This window comes from Mauremys reevesii, linkage group 7, assembly GCF_016161935.1.
Source record: "Mauremys reevesii isolate NIE-2019 linkage group 7, ASM1616193v1, whole genome shotgun sequence".
Taxonomy (NCBI): Eukaryota; Metazoa; Chordata; order Testudines; family Geoemydidae; genus Mauremys; species Mauremys reevesii.
In genome coordinates, this window is record NC_052629.1 from 32,506,169 (window position 1) to 32,529,310 (window position 23,142).

The following is a 23,142-nucleotide window of genomic DNA, read 5'->3' on the forward strand; positions in this document are numbered from 1 at the left end:
GAAGCTCTCAGCAACACCAGGGCTAAAAGTGTATGTCAGGCACTAACAGACGTTTTTGCCAGGGTAGGTTAGCCCTCTGACATCCTTATGGATTCAGGAACTAATTTCCTGGCAGGGACCATGAAAAGCCTTTGGGAAGGTCATGGGGTGAACCACTTGGTTGCCACCCCTTACCACCATCAAACAAATGGCCTGGTGGAGAAGTTTAATGGAACTTTGGGGGCCATGATATGTAAATACGTGAATAAGCACTCCAACAATTGGGACTTAGTGTTGCAGCAGTTGCTCTTTGCCTACAGGGCTGTACCACATCCAAGTTTAGGGTTTTCACCATCTGAACTTGTGTATAGCCACTTGTGGTGCCCTCTGGTTAAGGGGCCATTACAGTTGGTGAAGCAGTAATGGAAGGGGTTTATGCCTTCTCCAGGAACTAACGTTCTGAACTTTGTAAACAACCTACAAAACAGCCTCCGAGCCTCTTTAGCTCTTGCTAGAGAAAACCTAAAAGTCGCTCAGAAAGAGCAAAAAGCCTGGTATGATAAACATGTCAGAGAGCGTTCCTTCAAAGTAGGGAACCAACTCATGGTCTTGAAGGCGCTCCAGGCCCATAATATGGAAGCATCGTGAAAAGGGCCATTCACGGTCCAAGAGCAACTGGGAGCTTTTAACTATCTCATAGCATCCCCCACCTCAAACTGAAGGCCTAAAGGGTACCATGTTAATTCTCTAAAGCACTTTTATTCCAGAGAATTAAAGGTTTGTCAGTTTACCACCCAGGAAGGAGAGGATGCTAAGTGGCCTAAAGGTGTCTACTAGAAAGAAAAAAGTAACGGTGGCGTGGAAAAGGTAAACCTCTCCATGATCCTTGGACGTATGCAGCAACAGCAGGTCAAGGAGCTGTGCACTAGCTTCGGACTGATGTTCTCAGCCACCCCAGGATGGACAGAACGGGCATACCACTCCATTGACACAGGTAATGCTCGCCCAACCTTAGCATGTGGCTCCTCAAGCCAAAACTGCTATAGAACAGGAGATCCAGAACATGCTACAGATGGGGGTAATCCGCCCGTCTAACAGTGCATGGACATCTCCAGTGGTTCTACTTCCCAAACCGGATGGGGAAATACGCTTTTACGTGAACTAACATAAGCTAAATGCTGTGACTCACCCAGACAACTATCCAATGTCATGCACAAATAAGCTACTGGAGAAACTGGGACGTGCCCAGTTCATCTCTACCTTAAACTTAACCAAGGGGTACTGACAAGTACCGCTAAATAAATCCTCCAAGGAAAGATCAGCCTTCATCACCCATATAGGGCTGTATACATTTAATGTGCTCCCTTTCGGGCTGCAAAATGCACCCGCCATCTTCCAAAAACTTGTAAATAGTCTCCTAGCGGAATTGGAAGAATCTGCAGTTGCCTACCTTAATGCTGTGGCCATCTTTTCTGATTCATGGGCAAAACACCTGGAGCATCTCCAGAAGGTCTTCACGTGCATAAGGGAGGCAGGACTAACTGTTAAATAGGTGCTAAAAAGTGTCAAATAGGCCTAAACAGAGTGAATTACCTTGGACACCAGGTGGATCAAGGGACTATCAAAGTAAATGCTATCCAAAAGTGGCTTGTCCCAAAGTCAAAAAAACAGCTCCAACCCTTCTTAGGCTTGGCCGGACATTACAGGGATTTGTAACGAACTACCGCCAAATCGCCACCCCATTGACAGACCTAACCAAAAAAACCCAGCCAAATGCAGTTCAGTGGACTAAAGAGTGTCAGAAGGCCTTTAACCAGCTTAAAGCAACACTCATGTCTGACTCTGTGCTAAGGGCCCCAAACATTGACAAACCTTTCCTAGTAACCACAAATGCAGCCAAGCGTGGTGTGGGAGCAGTTTTAATGAAGGAAGGACCGATCAAAAATTCCATCCCGTCGTGTTTCTCAGTAAAAAAAATGTCTAAAAGGGAAAGCCACTGGTCAATCAGCAAAAACGAATGTTACACCATCATATACGCACTGGAGAAGCTACACCCATATGTTTGGGGACGGCGTTTCCACCTGCAAACCAACCATGCTGCGCTAAAGTGGCTTCATATCATCAAGAACAATAACAAAAAACGTCTTCGGTGGAGTTTAGCTCTCCAAAATTTTTATTTTAAAATCACAGCCAGTGTGGAGCAGGCTGTCCAGCACCATCTGTGATTGGGGGGGGGGGGGGGGGTGTCATAAACATCCATTTAAGAGTAGCATAAAATCCCTTCTTACCCTGTAAAGGGTTAAGAAGCTCAGATAACCTGGTTGGCACCTGACCAAAAGCACCAATAAGGGGAGAAGATACTTTCAAATCTGTGGGAGAAGGTTTTTGTTTTGTGCCCTTCGTTCTCTCCGGGTCATCGAGGAACCAGGGCAGGGAAAATACATCTCCCCAAGCCGTATCTGAATTAAGCTTCTAATATTACAGAAATAGTAAGTAATAGCAAGGAAATGCGTTAGATTATCTTTTGGTTTAGCTTGTGAATTTTCCCTGTGCTAAGAGGGAGGTTTAGCCCTGTTTTTGTAACTTTAAAGTTTTGTCTAGAGGGGAAATCCTCTGTGTTTTGAATCTTTTTGTTACCCTGTAAAGTTATCTTCCATCCTGATTTTACAGAGGTGATTCTTTTATTTTTTTTAAATAAACTTCTTTTAAATAATCTGATTATTTTTCAGTGTCCTAAGACCCAGGGGGTTTGATCTGTGCTCACTTTGTAAACAATTGGCTAGGATATTATTCTCAAGCCTCCCCAAGAAAGGGGGTGTAGGGGCGTGAGGGGATACTTTGGGGGAGGTAGGACTCCAAGTGGCCCTTCCTGAATGTTTGTTTAAATCACTTGGTGGTGGCAGTGATACCAAGGGCAAGGAAGGAATTTGTGCCTTGGGGAAGTTTTTAACCGTAGCTGGTAGAAATAAGCTTAGGGGGTCTTTCATGCAGGTCCCCACATCTGCACCCTAGAATTTAGAGTGGGGAGGAAACCCTGACACCCTGCATCAAAAAAACCTCCACACGTACAGAACAGCATAAAACATCAAATGTAAATACCAGCTTTAGACTTGCCCCTGACATTTTTATTTTTAAAAGACAGGACGAATTACATGAGCAAAGCAATTCTCCACTACTAATTGTGTGTCACAGGCAAACTGAAAACTAATTCAGGTTCGCTGGCGTCCATAGAGCAGGATATCAAAAGAGTGTGATCCTACCTTCTTGGTGCACCCAAAGCCCCCAATGATTTTTGGTGCATACATAATTTTGGTTAGACAGGGAATGCAGGACAGGTCCCAAAGTGATTTTAACAATGTAACGTCCCTCAGAAAGTGACTCTCCAATTTCTAGATTGACACAGAACTTCACAGTTAACTTTGCAATTTAGATAGGCCCTGAACACTAGTAACTGAAAGATATATTTAACAAAAATTAATACTTATGGCAATTACTCAGAAGTTAGTTTATAATGATATAGTACCTATATTTCAAAAATCTAACTGATTCAAACGTAATAACATAGTTCACTCATATTTCACTGAGACGTTTCAAGCGTAATAAACTACAGTGTAATTCATGTTTAGTTAAAACTTCATATATAGTGTTTAATGCCATTGCACATAAAATATTATTCCATTCTCAAGCAATGATAAGGAGAGGCTCTCTGAAAACGCATCATGTAAAATATATATAGCAAGCCATATAGTCAACATCAGAAGACTCAGTTTGATATTTCTGCTCATCTGCTCTTCTGATTACTTTGAGTTTAACATATTTTTAAAACTGTTTTTTATAAATTGTAACTAGCAAACTATTTGTTTTATGAAGGTTCTTGTCAAATAAACCCCTTTTAAGGTAACTGGATTTAAGAAAACTTCCCACAGAATATTGCTGATTCTGCAGTTCTAGCCTGTGGTCTTATTTTTTTCTTACCTTCATATTTCCTGCCTAGAGCACAAAATTATTTATATATTTCAGAAATGAATTTTTCATATAAATTCTCACATCAACAGAGAAATATTTCTACTATATTTTAGTTTTCAGTGTATAAATAGCATTGTTTGTGCTACACACCATCTTCTACGAGGACAAACACAGTGCATCAGAGTCACTCAGGTACTATGGTGAGGGGAAGCAATATGAATACCTATAAACATTTATATATAGCATATATAACAAGAGAGAGAGCCTTTCACACCTACCCTCCCCAAAAGCTTAGAATAACAGTTTTTGAGATACTTATTAACCAAACTGGTCAGATGCAGCTGAATATCACCCTGCCTTTTTTGTATATAATTTAAACATGCCATTCTCCCATGAACTGCTCTACATACAAACACCTAACCATAAATCCACATGCAGCTTGTAGCTGTCACAAGGGAGTAAACAAATAAACAACTCTGATGAAATTAAGACCTGAATATTTGCTCTTATATTGACACCATATGGATCTTTTCTTCACTTTTAATCATAAGCTCTACTGGTACAATATCTGTTACAAAATAAGAAAAACTCAGACTACATTACTGGCGTAAAAGGTTGGGGGCTGTTTTTTTTTTTTTTACCCTTGCAGAAAGCAAGAGATAGTTGCTGGGCACAAAGAGATGGTAGGTAGTCCATCATGCTTCCTCAAAAATTACCATTAATATTAAACTACTTTTTTAAGCATATGAGTCAGACACCTATTACAGCTTTTCCCAGGTGATATTAGATCAATTATAGTAAGTTTCACCATGCAAACTGTACCTCAGGGAATAGTTAATTTCTTATCTGTTAATTTGGTTTCTTCAGTTCCCGTTAAAAGCCCAGACAATGGGTAAATGTCCTCTTTTCAGCAGAGAGAAAAAATACCAAACCAAACCCACCAACCTAGCTCCTGTGATATCACTCCCTCTATACAGCAGTCTGGCTGTCTCCCAATTTACTTTAGATAGAAGTTACCTAAACAATATAAACCTTACCAATGTAAAGGAACTACATGGAAAATTATTCAAAGAGAAAATCAACCCTAACTCAAAACAGCCCCACAAAAATTGTGGGTTATATACTGTGTGGTATAGAGGAATATGGAACAACAAAATTACTTATCCCTAATACATCTTTACTCTAGCCAGTAAGAAACTGCAGAGTAGGCGCCTATAAAAAACCCAGGAAGTAAAAGACTAGTGTGCACAACTGGGCACATTTGAAGACCTTGGAGGAGGTGAAAAGCTGTCAGGACATTGCATCCCCAAATCTGCTAACCCTTTGGTAAAAAGGACTGACCCAAGGGGGAAGGCAACTTTCAGATGCTTCTTTAACAATTTAAAATGGGAGTGTCTCTTGTAGGTCAAAACTACCAAAGTGATTTTTCCCTACCAAGTTTGTAGCCTTAAGGCTTGTCAAACTAGAGCACCCACAACAAAGATGGAAGTCCTGATACTATAACAGATGAAATTTCAGTGTTAATAAATGCACAGTAATGCACACTGGAAAACATAATCCCAACTATACATATAAAATGATGGGGTTTAAATTAGCTATTACCACTCAAGAAAGAGATCTTGGAATCATTGTGGACAGCTCTCTGAAAACATCCACTCAGTCTGAAGCGGCAGCTAAAAAAGCTAATAGATGTTGGGAATCATCATGAAAAGCGATAGATAACAAGACAGAAAATATATTGCCTCTATATAAATCCCTGGTATGCTCACATCTTGAATGCAGTGTGCAGATCTGTTGCCCCATCTCAGAAAAGATATACTGGAATTGGAAAAGGTACAGAAAAGGGCAACAAAAATTATTAGGGATATGGAACAACTTCCATATGAGGAGAGATTAATAAGACTGGGACTTTTCAGCTTGGAAAAGAGATCACTAAGGGAGGATATGACGGAGGTCTATAAAATCATGACTGGTATGTCGAAAGTACATAAGTGTTATTTACTCCTCATAACACAAGGACTAGGGGTCATCACATGAAATTAACAGGCAGCAGATTTAAAACAAACAAAAGGAAGTATTTATTCACACAACACACAGTCAACCTGTGGAACTCTTTGCCAGAAGATGTTGTGAAGGCCAAGACTATAACAGGGTTCGAAAAAGAACTAGATAAATTCATGGAGGACAGGTCCATCAATGGCTATTAGCCAGGCTGGACAGGGATGCAAAATGATGCTCTGAAATTTCCGTAGCCTCTGTTTGCCAGAAGTGGTGAACAGGTGACAGGAGGTGAATCACTTGATGAATACCTGTTCTGTTCATTTCGTCTGAAGCACCTGGCATTGGACATTGTCAGAAGATAGGATGCTGGGCTAGATGGACCATTGGTCTGATCCTGTATAGCCGTTCTTATGTTGTTATGCCATTGCAGAGAAAAATCTCAAAAGTCTCTGTCTAGGAGAAAAAGTGCTCATCAGTCTGCCTTGGAAACCAGTATTGTAGACAGCCGTGACAGGTTGCTGGGGCACTATCTGGTCCTTAGTTAACAAGGAATTAACCTCAGTTCACTTCACCCTCCTCTTGGCACCTGTACTCTGGGAAGAACCATAAAATAACTGCTTGAGGGACACAGAGGGAAGAATGCCTATGGAAAGACAGGGCTCCATAACCAAGGTCACAGAACTGAGTTGAACTCTAGGTTGTCATCTATTTTTTTTTATTTTTTGCCTGTGTCAACTCGGTTTTGGGGGATAGTAAAAAAAAAAAACCAAGTATTTTCTGTGAATTTTCAAACAAATTACAATATTTTCACTTTGTTCAAAAATCTTCACGGAAATGTTTCAGTGAAATTAAAATTGTCTTGATTTAAATAAATCATTTTGTTTCAGTTATAAGAGGGATTACTGTTGTTCCCATTGCCATCTCTCCCACTGGAAAAGGGGGGGGGGGAACATATCAAAAAATTTTGGATTCAAAATAATTTTCATTTTGATTCATTTCACTGAAAATTTTTAAGGAAACAAAAAATTCCATTTCCTCCAAAAAGCCATTTTGCATCCAAACATTTTTCGATGAAAATTTTTCAGAGGCATGATTTATTTTATTTCTGAATACGTTTATATATAAGGGCTGTTGATTAATCACAGTTAACTCACGCGATTAACTTAAAAAAATTAATCACGATTAATCGCACTGTTAAACAATAGAATACCAATTTAAATTTATTAAATATTTTTGGATGTTTTTCTACATTTTCAAATATATTGATTTCTATTATAACACAAAATACAAAGTATACAGTACTCACTTTATATTAGTTTTTATTACAAATATTTGCACTGTAAAAATGATAAAAGAAATAGTATTTTTTCAATTCACCTCATACAAGTATTGTAGTGCAATCTCTAGTGTGAAAGTGTAACTTACAAATGTAGATTTTTTTTTGTTACATAACTGCACTCAAAAACAAAACAATGTAAAACTTTAGAGCCTACAAGTACAGTCAGTCCTACTTCTTGTTCAGCCAATTGCTAAGACAAACAAGGAGTTACATTTATGGGAGGTACTGCTGCCTGCTTCTTATTTACAACGTCACCTGAAAGTGAGAACAGGCATTCGCATGGCACTTTTGTAGCCGTTGCAAGGTATTTATGTGCTAGATATGCTAAACATATGTATGCCTCTTCACGCTTCAGCCACCATTCCGGAGGACATGCTTCCATGCTGGTGATGTGTGTTAATTAAATTTGTGACTGAACTCCTTGGGGGAGAACTGTATGTCTCCTGTTTTACCTACATTCGCCATATATTTCATGTTATAGCAGTCTTGGATGATGACCCAGCACATGTTTGATTTACGAACACTGTCACTGCAGATTTGACAAAACGCAAAGAAGGTACCAACGTGAGATTTCTAAAAATGGCTACAGCACTCGACCCAAGGTTTAAGAATCTAAAGTGCCTTCTAAAATCTGAGAGGGACAAGGCTTGGAGCACACTTTCAGAAGTCTTAAAAGAGCAACAGTTTGATGCGGAAACTACAGAACCTGAACCACCAGAAAAAGCAAATCCATCCTTCTGCTGGTGGCATCTGACTCAGACGATGAAAATGAACATTCATCGGTCTGCTCTGCTTTGGATCATTGTCGAGCAGAACCCGACGCATGCTCTCTGGAATGGTGGTTGAAGCATAAATGGACATATGAATCTTTAGTGCAACTGACAGATAAATATCTTGCGACGCTGACTACAGCAGTGCCATGCAAATACCTGTTCTCACTTTCAGGTGACATTGTAAACAAGAGGTGGGCAGCAGTATCTTCTGCAAATGTAACCAAACTTGTTTGTCTGAGAGATTGGCTGAAGTAGGACTGTGTGGACTTGTAGGCTCTGAAGTTTTACATTGTTTTATTTTTGAATGCAGGGTTTTTTTGTACAAAATTCTACATTTGTAAGTTCAACTTTCATGATAAAGAGAATGAACTACAGTACTTGTATTAGGTAAACTGAAAAATACTATTTCTTTTGTTTTTTACAGTGCAAATATTTGTAATAAAAAATAAATATAAAGTGAGCACTGTACACTTTGTATTCCGTGTTGTAACTGAAATAGATATATTTGAAAATGTAGAAAAACATCCAAAAATATTTAAATAAATGGTATTCTATTATTGTTTAAAAGCGTGATTAATCACAATTAATTTTTTTATTGCGAGATTAATCACAATTAGTTTTTTTTAAACGTTTGACAGCCCTAATATCAATATCTATAATATATTTGTACCTATATCAATCACCCCTTGAGGAAAAACCCTTAAAGACTATACAGTACTGGTGTTTTCTTTCTGCTATATCATTTTACCAGATCTATACCTTACTAATGGCAGGATTTTGTAGGTCAAACAGATCACAATCTGCACAGAAACTATGCAAAAATCATGACCTCTCTTAGGTGCGGTCTCTCTGATTTCCAGTCCATTGAAACCTTTGGACCCTCCCATCCAATCAACTAGGAAAGTGGTATTTCTATGCACTTCTAGATGCTGTATTCTATTTTAGAGTGTGTCTATACTGCAGCTTGGAGCGAGCTTCCCAGATTGGGTAGACAGACTCGTGCTAGGTTGATTTGAGATAACACAATAAAAATAGCACTGTGGACATTGCAGCTCTGGCAGAGACCTGGGCTAGCCACCTGAGCTTAGACCCAGGGGGTTGTGTGGGTTTCAGCGCCCAAGCTACTGCCTGAGCTGCAATGTCCACAATGTTATTGTTAGCATGCAAGCTCGAGCCCCACAAATCCAAGTCTATCTACCCATGCTGAGAGGCTTGCTCCCAGCTGCAATGTACACATACTTTTAGATGCTACAAGAACTGAAATTAGATATATTCTTTGAACCACTTAAAAGTTGTCTAAGAGCATATGGAATAGTGGGGAGTTTTCCATTATAGTCCATCCTGTGTCAAAAATCTTGTGAATAAACATAGTCCATTGGCTAGCAATAACTGAAGCTCTCTTCTTTGACTCCAAGGAGTTCTCCTGTAGATTAAGAATGCAGCTCACCTGTTTACTTGGCATAACTATATTTTCTTTTTTTAAAACGGTCCAATTCACCCCCTTAGGAATTTCTTCCCTTCAGGATTATTAGTTTTCATAGCTTTCTCCATAACAACAGTATCCACGGAAGGATGCTAATCCGCTGCTGAGAAAAACTCTGAGACTGAGGCTTCTTTCTCCTTTGGGTCAAAAGCTGTAACTGTGACCTGTCATGAGATTAGGACAGAGGCCATGGCCATGAAGGCTGATATATTTCATATAAGGACTATATATGGGAGAACCTGAATTTCTCCCAATTATTATTTGGCCTACTAAGTAGTCTCCAGGGAGAAGAGCTGATCATCCAAATCTACAAAGCCATCTAAGGCTGGAGCTGTAACTACCTTTGCAGAACATGGGCAAAAAGTGTTGGAACAGCCATCCTCAGGAGAACCACCATGCAATAACCATTGTATAGGCAGTTCTTACTCTCTTTCTGGCAAGGCCAAGGCTCCTTCCATGATGAACGCATTTTAATGATTGAACAAATGGGTACTAATTTTCACCCTAAAAGTTCCCTTTTAGTTATAGAATTATGTAGACTGGACCTGGATATGTCAGGTGTTTGTCTAACCAGTTCTTAAAACCTCCAATGATGGAGATTCCACAACCTCTCCAGGCAATTTGTTCCAGTACTTAACTACCCTTACAGTTAGGACATTTTTCCTCATGTCTAAACTAAATCTCCCTTGTTACAATTTAAGCCAATTTCTTATCGCCCAGTCCTCAGTGGATAAGGATATCACCCTCTGTATAACAACTTTTTATGTACTTGACCACTGTTGTCATGTTCCCCCCCCCCCCACAGTCTTCTCCAGACTAAACAAATCCATTGTTTTCAATCTTTCCATGTTTTCAAGGCCTTTAATCATTTTTGTTGCTCTTCTCTAGACTTTCTCCAATTTGTTCACATCTTTCCCCAAGTGTGATTGCCAGAACTGGACACAGTACTCCAGTTGAGGCCTTATCAGTGCTGAGCAAAATGGAACAATTTCTTCTAGTGTCATTTCAAAGCACCCTTCACTAAACAATCTAATCCTGACAGAGAGGTGAGAGAGAGATAAAAGAAAATATAAACATACAGAAAAAGATGGCTAGGCTAAGAACAAGAGTACTATCATCATGGGCTGGAGACAAACAGACACAGCCAGAGCCCTCTAAAGCAAGAGTGTTGCCACCAGAATTTTGCTTTTCTCCAACTCCATCTGCTGGTAGAAGAACTTATAGTCCATCCAACTACGTGGGCTGAGAGAGGGACATTGGAGAAACTGTTCTGGAGTGTATGTAGCTCCTGTTAATTTCTGCAGCTGCCAGTACATTGGTGACACTATCAGAGACAGAAAAAGGAAGGAAAGACACAGGAAATGGGGGACAGAGCTAGGGCTGGTTCAAAAAATAAAATGTGTTTTAAAAAAAGTAACAGATATCCCATATTCTCTCTATGAGGATTATAGCAGTGAACTCTTTTGCCTTTCAAACAGCCTATAGGATTCCATATTTCATATACATTTGTTTCTTTCCACAGTAAGTACTTTGCACTGTGGGAAATTAGTTATGTACTTAAGGGTGAACATTGTCTAGAGGTAGCCTTGTTAGTCTAAATTGGATCAAGGAAAAGCTGCTCAACAAGGCAGATAGGACAGAGAATTTAGGTATTGGAAGATTATGCCTTTAACTGTGTGAAATATATTTTCACATCATGACAATTCAAAACTCTGTTAAACAATTGTTTTTCTTGAAACTTTGAATTCTTCTGAGGAAATCTTATGTTGAAATCAAGGTGATAGGCAACTTATAAATATGACAGAGAGAAACCAAGAAACATGCCATTGGGAATGTGACATAGTAATTCGCCAATTCTGTTGTTTCTATTTCATATAAAATCACACTGGGTTCCTTTAGGGATGGAAAACACTACGTCTACTGTTCTCTTGTCTGCTAAAGAGGGGATTTCTGTCTAGCTTCTGCCTGATGTCTTGAATAAATCGAAGTATATTATGGATATTTAATGCTAAACTTTAAGGATGCTTGCATCCAGATGGGGGAGGAGGGCATATAAATTTTAATGCCAATCAATCTACAAGCCTAGATCAAGCAATCATCTACATATGTAAACTTATTGTATGCAATTCCTGGTGAGGCAGTTATCTGGAAAAGGGACTTATTAGAGATCGGGTTTGAAATGGTACCCATCAACTGTACAAGTGCATTCTGGAACATTTGAATTATGAATGAATACATTGAAAGGCCATACTAGAAACAACAGTAAATTTAAATATAAACATTAGGCAACAGAGCAATGGGCAAAACAACAGACCATTAAAATATAGTAACGAGCTTTCTAGGGAATACATAGAGTTTGTGCCACTGCTCCTTTCCCAGTTGCAAAATAAGCATAGATGTCAGAAATATTTTTAAAAGTGCTTTCTCCTTTTAAGTGAATTTATTCTAAATGAAGGTTAGTCAAACTACAATGGTCACCTTTCTTTCCACGCATTTGAAGCCAGGAAGTAATTTAAAGGAGGGGGAACTGAAACTTTCTAGTCAACTAGTTTGCTGCTGGTGGGTTATGCTGGGTATTCATTTAGTTTTATATTCAAGTACTATAAAGGGTGCTTAGAGCATACACACAGGAGTCAGCATTTGTATAAATTAAAAATAAAAAAGAAGTAGTTATGGCATTTCCTTAGAACAATGACGTTATTAAAAAGACCGTTATATTTAGTCAAATTTTGTTTAATGTTGTCCTACCTTAACATTTCTAATGGATTGGTCTCATGCACCTGATTGCCACACCTGGGGCAGTCATTGCTGTCTTCAAAGTGCTGAACAATACATGTCTTACAAACTGTAACAAAGAAAAAAATGCCATAATTAGATAAAAGTATACATTATTACAATGTAACTTTTAGATCAAGAAAATATTATTGCTCACATATGGCTTGAAATTAAAAAAACCAGACTAATGCTGAATGCTTCTGGAAGCAGGGATAAGAGGGGTATTCTTTAACATAAGTGATTACAATACACCATTAACTTATCTGTTTCTTGTTCCCAAAAATTATGACTAGCTGTGACCTGCTCAGATATTACAACATTGAGCGAATACAGGTTAGGAGAGTATTGTTTGTAAGTATGCAATTTTTAAAATTGTTTTATATTCCTCACAACATTGCATAGAGATTCAGAGAAAAGTGCATGCTGTGGAGTCTCAGCAAAGCAGGTGATAGCCATGACTTTGGAGGATCTGAAATGAAGGTAAGTTTGCAATCAGTTATGATACAAAATCCTCGTAATGCTGGTGACTGAAAAACTTGACATCTACTATTTTCTAAAAAGATAAAAAGAAAATTATAAAAAATTGTTCCATGGGTTGAAATGAGCTATTTTTCCCTCCACATATATGGCCTTTAACAACAGTGATAGTAGAAGCACTGGTGAACATTCAGTACTTGAATCTTAAAATCAAAATCATCAGAGGAGCATGAATATTGCATTAGGAATCAACATCATCAAAATAAGAGCCTACAAATTTATATTAACAGAGACACTACTATAGTTTTTAATCAAAAAGTATCAGACTGTGGTTGCTTCCAAATATGATTAATTGCAGATTTTAGCATCATTAAGACCAAAAAATGGAACATAATTTGGCAAGAAGTAATAGCTTTACTATTATTAATTTGTTAAAATGTTCTGGATGCAAAGTAACTTCTCTTCTGTTTATTATTTTTCACCTGATTTGAAATGTGAACTGCAAATACTTTAATAAATGGACTGAAAACCTATTTTGTAATTTCTTCCAACAATTCTCCAAAGAACTAAGACCAGTTCTGAAACAAAAACAGTGAACACTAATAATATGGGGATTTTGAGGGACTCCTGAAATCTTCAGAAAACAAGCATTTTAATAATCTGGAAAGCCAGACCAAGAGGTTCTAAAGTCTGCATTCATGTCTCTCTGAGTCTGGGGCACAGACTTCAAGGCCCACTGGATGGCTCTCCTAATTATAGAGACTGATGGCTGGCTTCCCAAGGATGGATGGATCTAGCAGCCAGGCTGCACTGCAGGTCCCCCATAATCCTAATGAAGTGAGAAGGATCTTTTGCTGGCAAGTCCAGCAACAGGGGCACACTTGCTGCACTCCAGGCTTGTGACACACAGGGTGCAGAGGAGAAAGCAGATGCCATCAAGGAGGCACAGTACAACCCTCAGGACACAAATGAACTTTCATTATCTGGGATTGCATGGTATAAAGTATTAATATGGAATAGCAACAAACAGTAACCACAGAGACTCACTACACAGATCTCATTATAGCAATCAACAAAAATTTTTTTAATACTTCTGACTGTTTAAATATTGAACTTGATTTTCATTTGTATGAAAATACATGCACAACACAAAACTATCTTACAGAGCAAAAATTATTCAAAGGACTTAACAAGAACAGAAGGACAAACATGATATTCTTGTTTATTCTTATATTAAGTTTTTTTTTATACCTAGAACTCTTAAACATGAATACTTCACTACTGTTGTTTTTAGTGTCATATGAATATATTTACAAACTATTACCTTAGAAAACACTATCAATAAGTCATCAATACTCAAAACTTCAAATATAAAAGAACTATAAAATCTACAGAAGAACATTAAGGCCCTGATCCAGCAAAGCACTTAAAAACATGTTTCACTTTAAGCAGATAAGTAGTTGAAATGACTTCTTACAGATCTGCAGTTAAGATCTTTGTAATTTAGTTTTATAGAAGAGACTGATAATTACCTCTGCATGCAACTCAGAAAAAGGAAAAATCTTCTGATCCCCCAAAAAGGACAGATGTCAAGATGTCTTGCATTGGTACTATAAGAACTCCCTCTCCACTACCCCCAGTTGAAGAAAAAAAAAGGGCATAGTTTGACCAAAATTGAATGTTACCAGCCCAAAACACTGATCATCATCAGAAAAAGGAAAACTGATTTGTAAATGAATATTGATGTTAACTAGAATAACTTGTGCTCTTTATTATGTACAACTGTGCTGTCATTAGGGAGCTGTTTACCAGTAGATATATATGACTTTTACATATCGGTCAGTAAATCAGAACTCAAAATGAGAATTCTAACACTCAAAAACTTTGTACGGGCTTGTGATTCCTCCATAGCAATAGGTCCAATCAACCAATATTTTCATCTGTCAGAGGCATGATCTTATTCTATTATTCATAATATGGAAAACTCTGCACATTTTCCTGGCTCTATCACTTTGAAATTTCTAGAATGGGGGAAAAACCTCTGAGCGGGAATTTAAGTGATAACTGTATTTATTTAACACCTTTTAAAAACCTTTACACTTACAGTATGAGATACACAAATATGGTACAATTTTAACTGTCTTGTTTTACAGTACAACACAAAGCCCAACAGCCAACACAATGGAGAAAAAAATAAACAAAATGTGAGATGGGTTTCAGAATTTTGAGACATATGCCATGCATGTCAGTGAAGCGAGAGAATTGTCAGATACACTTGATTTTTGGCTGCACCATGATACTTAGGGCAAACCATTATACAAGTTTCACGACTCACTCTAGGCGACTTACTACAGCTTAAAAGCACCCGTGTAACATACCTTTAATTCACTAACATACAGTGTGCTAGTTTCCTTTTATATAGGATAATTGTTAATACTGATGGTCCACTTTTAAACCCTTGCACTGAGACAAACAGTTATGTGTCAGTGCTGCTGCACCCACATCAACACTGAAGGAACACATATGATTGATACTGTATTTACAAAGACAAGGTGGGTGAGGTAATATCTTTTATTGGATCAACTTCTGTTGGAAAAAGAAACAAGCTTTTGAACTTACATAGAGCTCTTCTTCAGTCCTGCATAAGCTTGAAAGTTTGTCTCTTTTCATAACAGAAGCTGGTCCAATAAAAGATATTACCTCACCCCCCTTGTGTTTCTAGTATACTGGGATCAACACAGCTACAAGAAGACTGCAAACAATTGTATTTACATACTATTTAGTTTCTTTATGTCAAAAATAGCTCAAGGGGAAGAGCCTCTCTAAGATACTTTTAAATGATAATCACAAAGGTATCTAAGCACTGATTGCAACTAAGTAGAAGTCTCATATTGAAACGAGATTTGCTTATATTTTACATATTGCGTTTTACACTGAATAACTGTTCTACTTATATAAGATGAAATTTTCAATAGAAGTGCTCATTATAGGGCACAACCTCCCTCAGAATCTACCCCAAATCAGGGGAGTGTAGGCCTAAAACTCAAAGACAAAGTGGAGTCAATTCTCAGAGGCTACTCCAGCCTTCACTCCATTGGAACAAGAGGGGGCATATGGAAGGACCAGAGGATGCACATAGCATGTGGTCCTCCAGCCCTGACTCACCTCTCCTTTACCCACAGCTAAGTAACAAGACAGGTGATACATAGAAAAGTTTCTCTGCAGATCAGCTACTTTATCAAACTAAACTTTTACCTCTTTATATACCAGCTTTAAAAATAACCTAATTTTTCGAACAATGTCCTTGTTAGAGATCTTAAAATTATAATTAAAAAACACTTCACTTGTTCAGGGGCACAAATAAAGTTGACCATTAATCAGCCACTCACTTACACACAATGTAGAATTCCATGAAAGGACCAACTATTCCCCAAAATCTACTGCAGACTTGCACGCACTTTATCACCCTTCTGAAAATTGCTTAGGCACTTACCTTCCACTTACATGCTCCATTAAGTGCCTATCTGCCTATTTAAGTACATGCTTACTGTCACAATTACAAGAAGCAGAGAGACTCAAACTGGAGTTCCCTCTATTTACAAATGGAGAGGTCTTGGTGGTAGGATATCCTCCTTGAGGGAATCACCTTGTTCCAAAACTGGATGGGTTTACTGACCTTCAGGACACACTGCAAGTCACACATTTACTTAGGCTTTGGAGGAGGGAAGGGGAAAGGGACTGAGATTTGTTTGTGGAGGGTTGGGAAGTTCTCTAGGAATTCTGATGTGGGTACAGTCCTGTTAGGAGGTGCTGGTAGTTTCAGCAGGGAGATTTGTTTTTGTAATTTATGTCAAAGACACAGATTGCAAGATATAATAATAAATAATAATTAATAATATATCATTATTATTATTATGTAATATGCAACAAACAACAGTTTTGAAAATTCTGGCCCAGGTAATTTTTCTGTGTAGACTGGCATCCTTAAATCATGGTAAAGCTAGTACTCCCTCCTTCCTGAACTTCACTGAGTAGACATTACATGCTCACATGAGGAGGAGGATGCTCTTTGATCTGCAAGGACTATAGTCTGTGTGTAAGATATCCCAGAGAGCTCTCCCTGTCTCTATCATTCAGAAGGCACAGGATGGTTTAAAATTCCCAGCTCTTACTTATGACAGATATTGCACTGACCATTGTCCAGATACCTAAATATTACAAGTGGCAGAGCAGCTGCATCTACAACTTCTCTACCAAGAAAAGCTAATACAGTACATCTGGTCTAAAGGGAGAGAATAAAAGAGAGAATCCAGGCTGAGGAGATGCCATTCATCAACATCTTCATCATATGAGTCTGGCTTTATTAGTTAATGATAGGTCAAGTCCCTGAAAAGTCACAGCACTAACACCATTAGTAGCCCTTCTGTGCTGAGAGAATAGCATTTATGTCCTGGAAGCACCCTGTGTGATCCATCACAGCCTAAATGACTAGAATAGTATGATTTAGGCTTGAAGAATTCTGAAGGCTAACTGGGGTTAAAGAACTGGGAAGTGAAAACAATCCACAGCCCCAGAAGTTTTGGAAGCCTTCCATTATCAGAAGAATATAGGTATTTTGGGCACACAGATCAGCAGGACATGCTTCACTGCAACAGATTCCTCCTGTGCTATATCTCCCAGAGTGCTCTTCTGCAAACCAAATAATTCTCAGGGAAAAGTAGTCTCTGTTCTTGGATAGTCACCAGCCTGTTGTAGCAACTCAACTTTCCACAAGAGGAGTGGCTTCCACAAGAGGAGTGGCTTTCCACAAGAGGAGTGGCTTATACATTGAAAAGCTGTAGTCAGTTCCATGTGCAGAAACTCAAAGAAAGGGGGTCTTGTGCAGATGCCTCAGTCACTCATTTTCAGTGCACAGAAAATTTCTCACCAACTGACAGAGCCTGGCTTAGTTCAGAGTAGTTCCTCCCCATAATTCAGTTCAATAGTGCTCATGTTATTAGAAATATACATTGGATACACTATACTGTAATTTTAAGTATAGTATACTGCCAGAACCATAACAAATCCCTTTGAAATATTTGACTTCTCTCTTCCCCAATTAACTCTAAGGCCCAAAGTACTCCACACTGAGATTTTTCCAATGATAATAGTGTATATCCAAGCTGAGCAAGCTGAACAACCTGAAACACTTTACAATCTTTCATGCTATACATTTTTTTAAAAATGAGTGGTTATATCTGGAGGAAGCATTACTTGTGAAGGATGGATACCTTGCAAAGTACTACTTACAGGTATGGAGGCATTCAGTTACTGTGGTTGGCTTGATAAGATATCCTTTACAGATGTAACAGGTGATATGAGGATTGAAATCTTTCACCAAGTGCTTCCTCAGGGTAGCCATTCGTGGGGCAGGCGATGCTGGCTGAGCGCTTTAGGCCAGAGGCGTGAGTTTGACAGCTGGAGGTGCTGTGGTTCACAGGAGCTGCTCTGTGCAACTGCACCTCTCCAGGCATTTGATGGACATTCCAGACCTCTCACAGGGACATCATTCATATCTCCTGCTCCTTTTCTGGGCAGGGTGTTTTCATACCTGCAAGGCATGTGAAGGGAGAAGCATAATAATGATGACGATGTCCCAGCAGACAAGTGTCACAGTCGTTGGCATGGGGCAATCCACAGCTCTGACTCTGTACTAGGTGCTTTGCTGACAAGAATTAAGCCAGTGTCCCTGCCCCCGGCCCGCTCCATGAGCTTACTATGAGGCTAGCAAAGTGACCAAGGCAAGGTGACACTCAGGGCTGGGGGAGAAGGAGGGTGGGGGGCAGGGGCTGCGCTCAAGCTGCCGGGACCCTGGGAGATTTTCAGTAAACCCTGAAGGAGCCTGGGAACGTCCCACTGAACGACACACAGGGCGAACTCCTCCTTCTGTAGAGGCACAGCCCGTAAACAGGCCTCGCAGTGGGTCCCGGCGGAGGGCGGCTCTCCCCGCTCTGGTCCCGTCCCCCGGCCTGAGGGGAAGGGGGGGAGGTCCTCCCCGAGCGCTGGGCAGGCCGGGGCACCACGGCCCAGACTCAGGGCTGTGCTGTGGCGCTCCCTCCCTCTTGGAAAACTCCTGTCCCTCCCCCCATGCACCTGCGGCGCCTCCTGCCCCGTGTCCGCCCCAGCCCCCCGAGCGGTACCTGCGGCGCCCGTCGGCCTCTGGCCGGCAGCAGCCCCCGCCGCGCTGCCCAGCGAAAGAGAAAGGGAAACAGCGTGCGCCTCCCGCCCCTTCAAGCCCGCCCTCCTTCCCGCCGGGCTGCCGCGGCCGGCCACAGCGCTGGGCCCGAGCGAGAGCAGGCGGGACAGGCGCGCAGGCGCTGCTCCCACGCCGAGCCCTCCTGCGCCACAGCCCAGGCGGCCTCTCGGGGCAGGGCGCGGCGTCTCCCCGCGGGGCCCGGGGCGGCCGCTCCCAAGAGCCCCAGGGACCCGCCGCTGGAGCGGAGCGTTGAGGGGAGCCTCTGGGGGAGTTGGGGACAGGGGGTAGCTTTGGAGGTGAGGTAGAGGGCAGCTGGCTGGGGAGAGGTGGGGAAGTGGGGCTGGAGAGGGCAGATAGCTGGGGAGTTGCAGTGGGGCTGGGGAGAGGAGGGGAAGTGGGGCGGGGGAGGGCAGATGGCCAGGGAGAGGTGGGGTGGTAGCGGAACTGGAGAGGGTAGATGGCTGGGAAGTTGCAATGGGACTGGCAGATGGGTGTGGATGGAGAGGAGGGGTGATTGGTAGAAGTGGGGCTGGAGAGGGCAGATAGCTGGGGAGTGTAGATGGCTAAGGAGTTGCAGTGGGGCTGGGGAGAGGAGGGGAAGTGGGGCTGGGGAGGGCAGATGGCCAGGGAGAGGTGGGGTGGTAGCGGAACTGGAGAGGGTAGATGGCTGGGAAGTTGCAATGGGGCTGGCAGATGGGTGTGGATGGAGAGAAGGGGTGACTGGTAGAAGTGGGGCTGGAGAGGGCCGATGGTTCGGGAGAGGAGGTGTGGCAGTGGAGCTGGGGAGGGGAGATGGGGGTGAAGAGACTCCATGGCTCTGAAGCTGGGAGCAGTTTGTGTTGAGTGGCATTAGATGAGGAGAGCAGTAATTGGCACAAGATAGTCAGCCCCCCGCCCCACATTTGAACTCAGCAACTTTTCTCCTTCTGTAACAGTTTTTGTAAAAATCTCCCTGAGGGGACTTAAATCACACCTCTCAAGGTGTGGTTTTTTTTTAATACTGAATTTTGCTCTTATTATACTGTGTATATCTAATTTTTGGACAGCTGAAACGTAAATGAATTTTCAAAACTTTTATCCTTTTTATATACTGTTGGGCATTTAGGGAGAGAACACAGTTACTATCAGTAAAATACTGAAATAAATTAGGCTCAGATCCAGAAAATAATTACACACACGCTTACCTTTAGTGAGACTACTCATGGATGTAAAATCAAGCATGAATGAAAGCATTCCCCATTGTCAGATGTTTACTGTCTTGCTCCCTGATTTATATAAATACAGGGTTGCTATTAAAGTTGTTGGGATGGAGCTGCTGGTGTATATTTAAAAAAACAAAACTGACGCACGGTTGAGGGAGACACAGATTAGGTGGAATTTGGTAAAGAGAAAAACAGAACAAAGTACTTTCCATGCTGTGATTTTGCTGTAGAATCTGTGACTGTGCCGTGCCAAGTCTACCACCTGTAGCCTGTGACTTTCCACTTGTGAAACATTTGCTTTGTCTAGACCCAGTTCAGTCTCATCTTCCATATTTTAGCTATGCTGCAACAGTAGAAGGCTTTCCTAAGGCCCAATCCTGCTGTCAAATCCAGATGGGTGGAATCTTTACACCCAAATGGAGTCCCATTACTTCAGTCTGAGTGCAGGGGATAGGTCAAGTATTGCTCAAATTAAATCTTACTTATAATTAAAGTTATGGTACAATAAAAGTATTGGACATTTTTTAAAGTTTTTTTTCAAAGTTTTCATTTTTATGAGAAGACTTTACAATATAAATGAAAGTTTGCTGAACTATAATCAATTTTAACTTAGCAGTAAAAACAAACAAACAAACAAAACCCAGCGTGTATTAAGAACATAAGAATGGCCATACTGGGTCAGACCAAGGTCCATCTAGCCCAGTATCCTGTCTTCTGACAGTGGCCAATACCAGGTGTTTCAGAAGGAATGAACAGAACTGGTGATCATCAAGTTATCCCGTCACCCATTCCCAGCTTTTAGCAAACTATCGTATAACAAAAGTTACATTTTGTTGGTTTTGGTCTTGTACTGTTCCCACTGTTTGTCATACTACACACACTGGCAAGTTTTACTAAGATTAGAAAATATCACCTTGTAAGAAGGAAAACATGCAATGTAAGAAAATATTTGTTAGATGACAAAATTGTTTAAAAGAAGTATAAGGAAACAGTGAAATAAAGTCCCAAGTACACCTCTACCTCGATATAACGCTGTCCTTGGGAGCCAAAAAATCTTACTGCGTTATAGGTGAAATCGCATTATATTGAACTTGCTTTGATCCACTGGAGTGCGCAGCCCCCCCGCCCCCCCCCAGCACTGCTTTACCACATTGTATCCGAATTCGTGTTATATCAGGTTGCATTATATCGAGGTAGAGGTGTACTTTCAAAAGTTTCAGTTAATAAAACACTGCAAGTTAATGAAAAAAACATTATTTCCCATAATTTAAATGACTTTTACCACAAGGTATGTAAAAAGGAGGATTTTAAGACCCAGTTTTCTAAAGCTGTTCCTTCTTTACACACAGCAGACAGGCATTGACTCAGATTAGGAAAATGTGGGGGAGGAAGGAAAAGGAAATCAGTAATTTTTACAAACTACAATATAATTAAAGTCAAGTAACAGTTGTGAAATATAATTAAAACCAAAATTATTAAGATACAGGGAAGTTCAGCTATTTGAAATTGAAAGCGGAAAAGGGTCCAGATGTCTGAATGCAGTATTTTTTAAAAAAATAACATTGAATTGTTACTCTTTTTAAAATCATAATGATAAACTTATTCCTATAATACTAAACGTAAGTCCTTTTTCATATCAATCTTTTATTTGGCAAACTGAATATTTCCATTTGTGATTAAGTTTTGTCAATTGTCAGAAGTTGATTTTTTTCAGAATCATCACTTGGGTGGCCCTACTGAACACGAAATAAAGTCTATAAGCATCAGAGAGCAATATTAAACCTCTTTGGGTGTAAAATAAGCAGCTGCTGACATTCTCTTGGCCATTTCAAAATGATTGATGCTGGGAGGGTTGCTTTAAGAGAAATTCTGTCTGGATCCTAATTTTGGGGACTTCAAAACTTATTTGGTTTATAAAATCTCTTGCTTTACTCCTGTGGGAATTCTGCACCAAAAATTAAAAATTCTGCACACAATATTTTAAAATTCTGCAAATTTTGTCAAAATAACACTGCATAATCATGCCCATTTCAATTAATTTGGTAATTTATTTCAAAATACCTATCAGCAAGTATGTCTGTAACAGTACAGACACACAAATTTTCCCCCCAGGAGTAGAGAATTAAAGAAACCCTTATGACAACCCAGTTCCTGTTTCTCTGCCTCCTTCCCTCACCACCCCTGAGCCCAGCAGGGAGCCAGACACCCACAATACCTCCCGCCCCAGCCTAGATACCCACACTCCTTTCCCCCCACAGCCCAGCTGCAGGGCCCCCCGCCCAGATACCAGCACACACTCCCAGAGCCCAGCCATGCCCCTCCTTGCCCAGATACTCACACCCCCTACCCACCAAAGCCCAGCCATGCCCCCCAGCCCAGACACTTGCCCCCTACCCCTCACAGCCCAGGGACCCAGAGGGAGAAACAGCCTGATGCCGGGTCCCAGGCTTGCATGGAGTTTCCTGCATGCTGTCTCCTTCCCTCAAGGCATGCTGGGAACTGAGAACCCTCTAGCTCCCGCTCCCTCCCGCTCCCCAGCAGTGTCTTCTATGTACAACCTGGGCTCTACTAGGTCCAGTGGCCCCTAGTGGTGGCCAGCCACACTGCAGCCATTTGCTGTGGGGGAAAGGAAATTCTGCATACACAACATTAATTTCTGCAACATTCTGCATTGCGCAGTGGCACAGAATTTCCCCAGGAGTATTGCTTGTTAAAAGGTCTTTTCTAAGTATATTTGTTAATCCACCAGACTCAGTTTCAAGGAGTAATTGATGCACAACATTCCATTAAAGCATAACCATAAAAGTGGAATGATATTGTTGTAATGATGTCTAGCTCAAACCATATTTTAGCGCCAAACTGCAGTTCTGCTAACTACCCACACAGATGTGATTGGTTTAGACACTCATGAA

The 23,142-nt window shown here is 40.5% G+C and overlaps 1 protein-coding gene across 8 annotated transcripts in view; it reads right to left on the bottom strand.

Moving 5' to 3' along the window:
* PCGF5 (polycomb group ring finger 5) overlaps positions 1 to 23,142 on the bottom strand; it is a 100,455-nt gene that overhangs the window by 35,723 nt on the left and 41,590 nt on the right. For 7 of the 8 annotated variants that reach the window (XM_039482269.1, XM_039482275.1, XM_039482272.1 and 4 more), the window contains exons 3-4: positions 18,083 to 18,383; positions 12,290 to 12,386 (exon numbers count right to left, since the gene is read on the bottom strand). In XM_039482269.1, coding sequence (XP_039338203.1) covers positions 12,290 to 12,386; positions 18,083 to 18,194 — 209 coding nt within the window. In that variant the 5' untranslated portion in view covers positions 18,195 to 18,383. Of the gene's footprint in view, positions 1 to 12,289; positions 12,387 to 18,082; positions 18,384 to 18,972; positions 19,110 to 23,142 lie in introns of those variants that run through there. The other variant, XM_039482268.1, reaches the window with a different exon arrangement.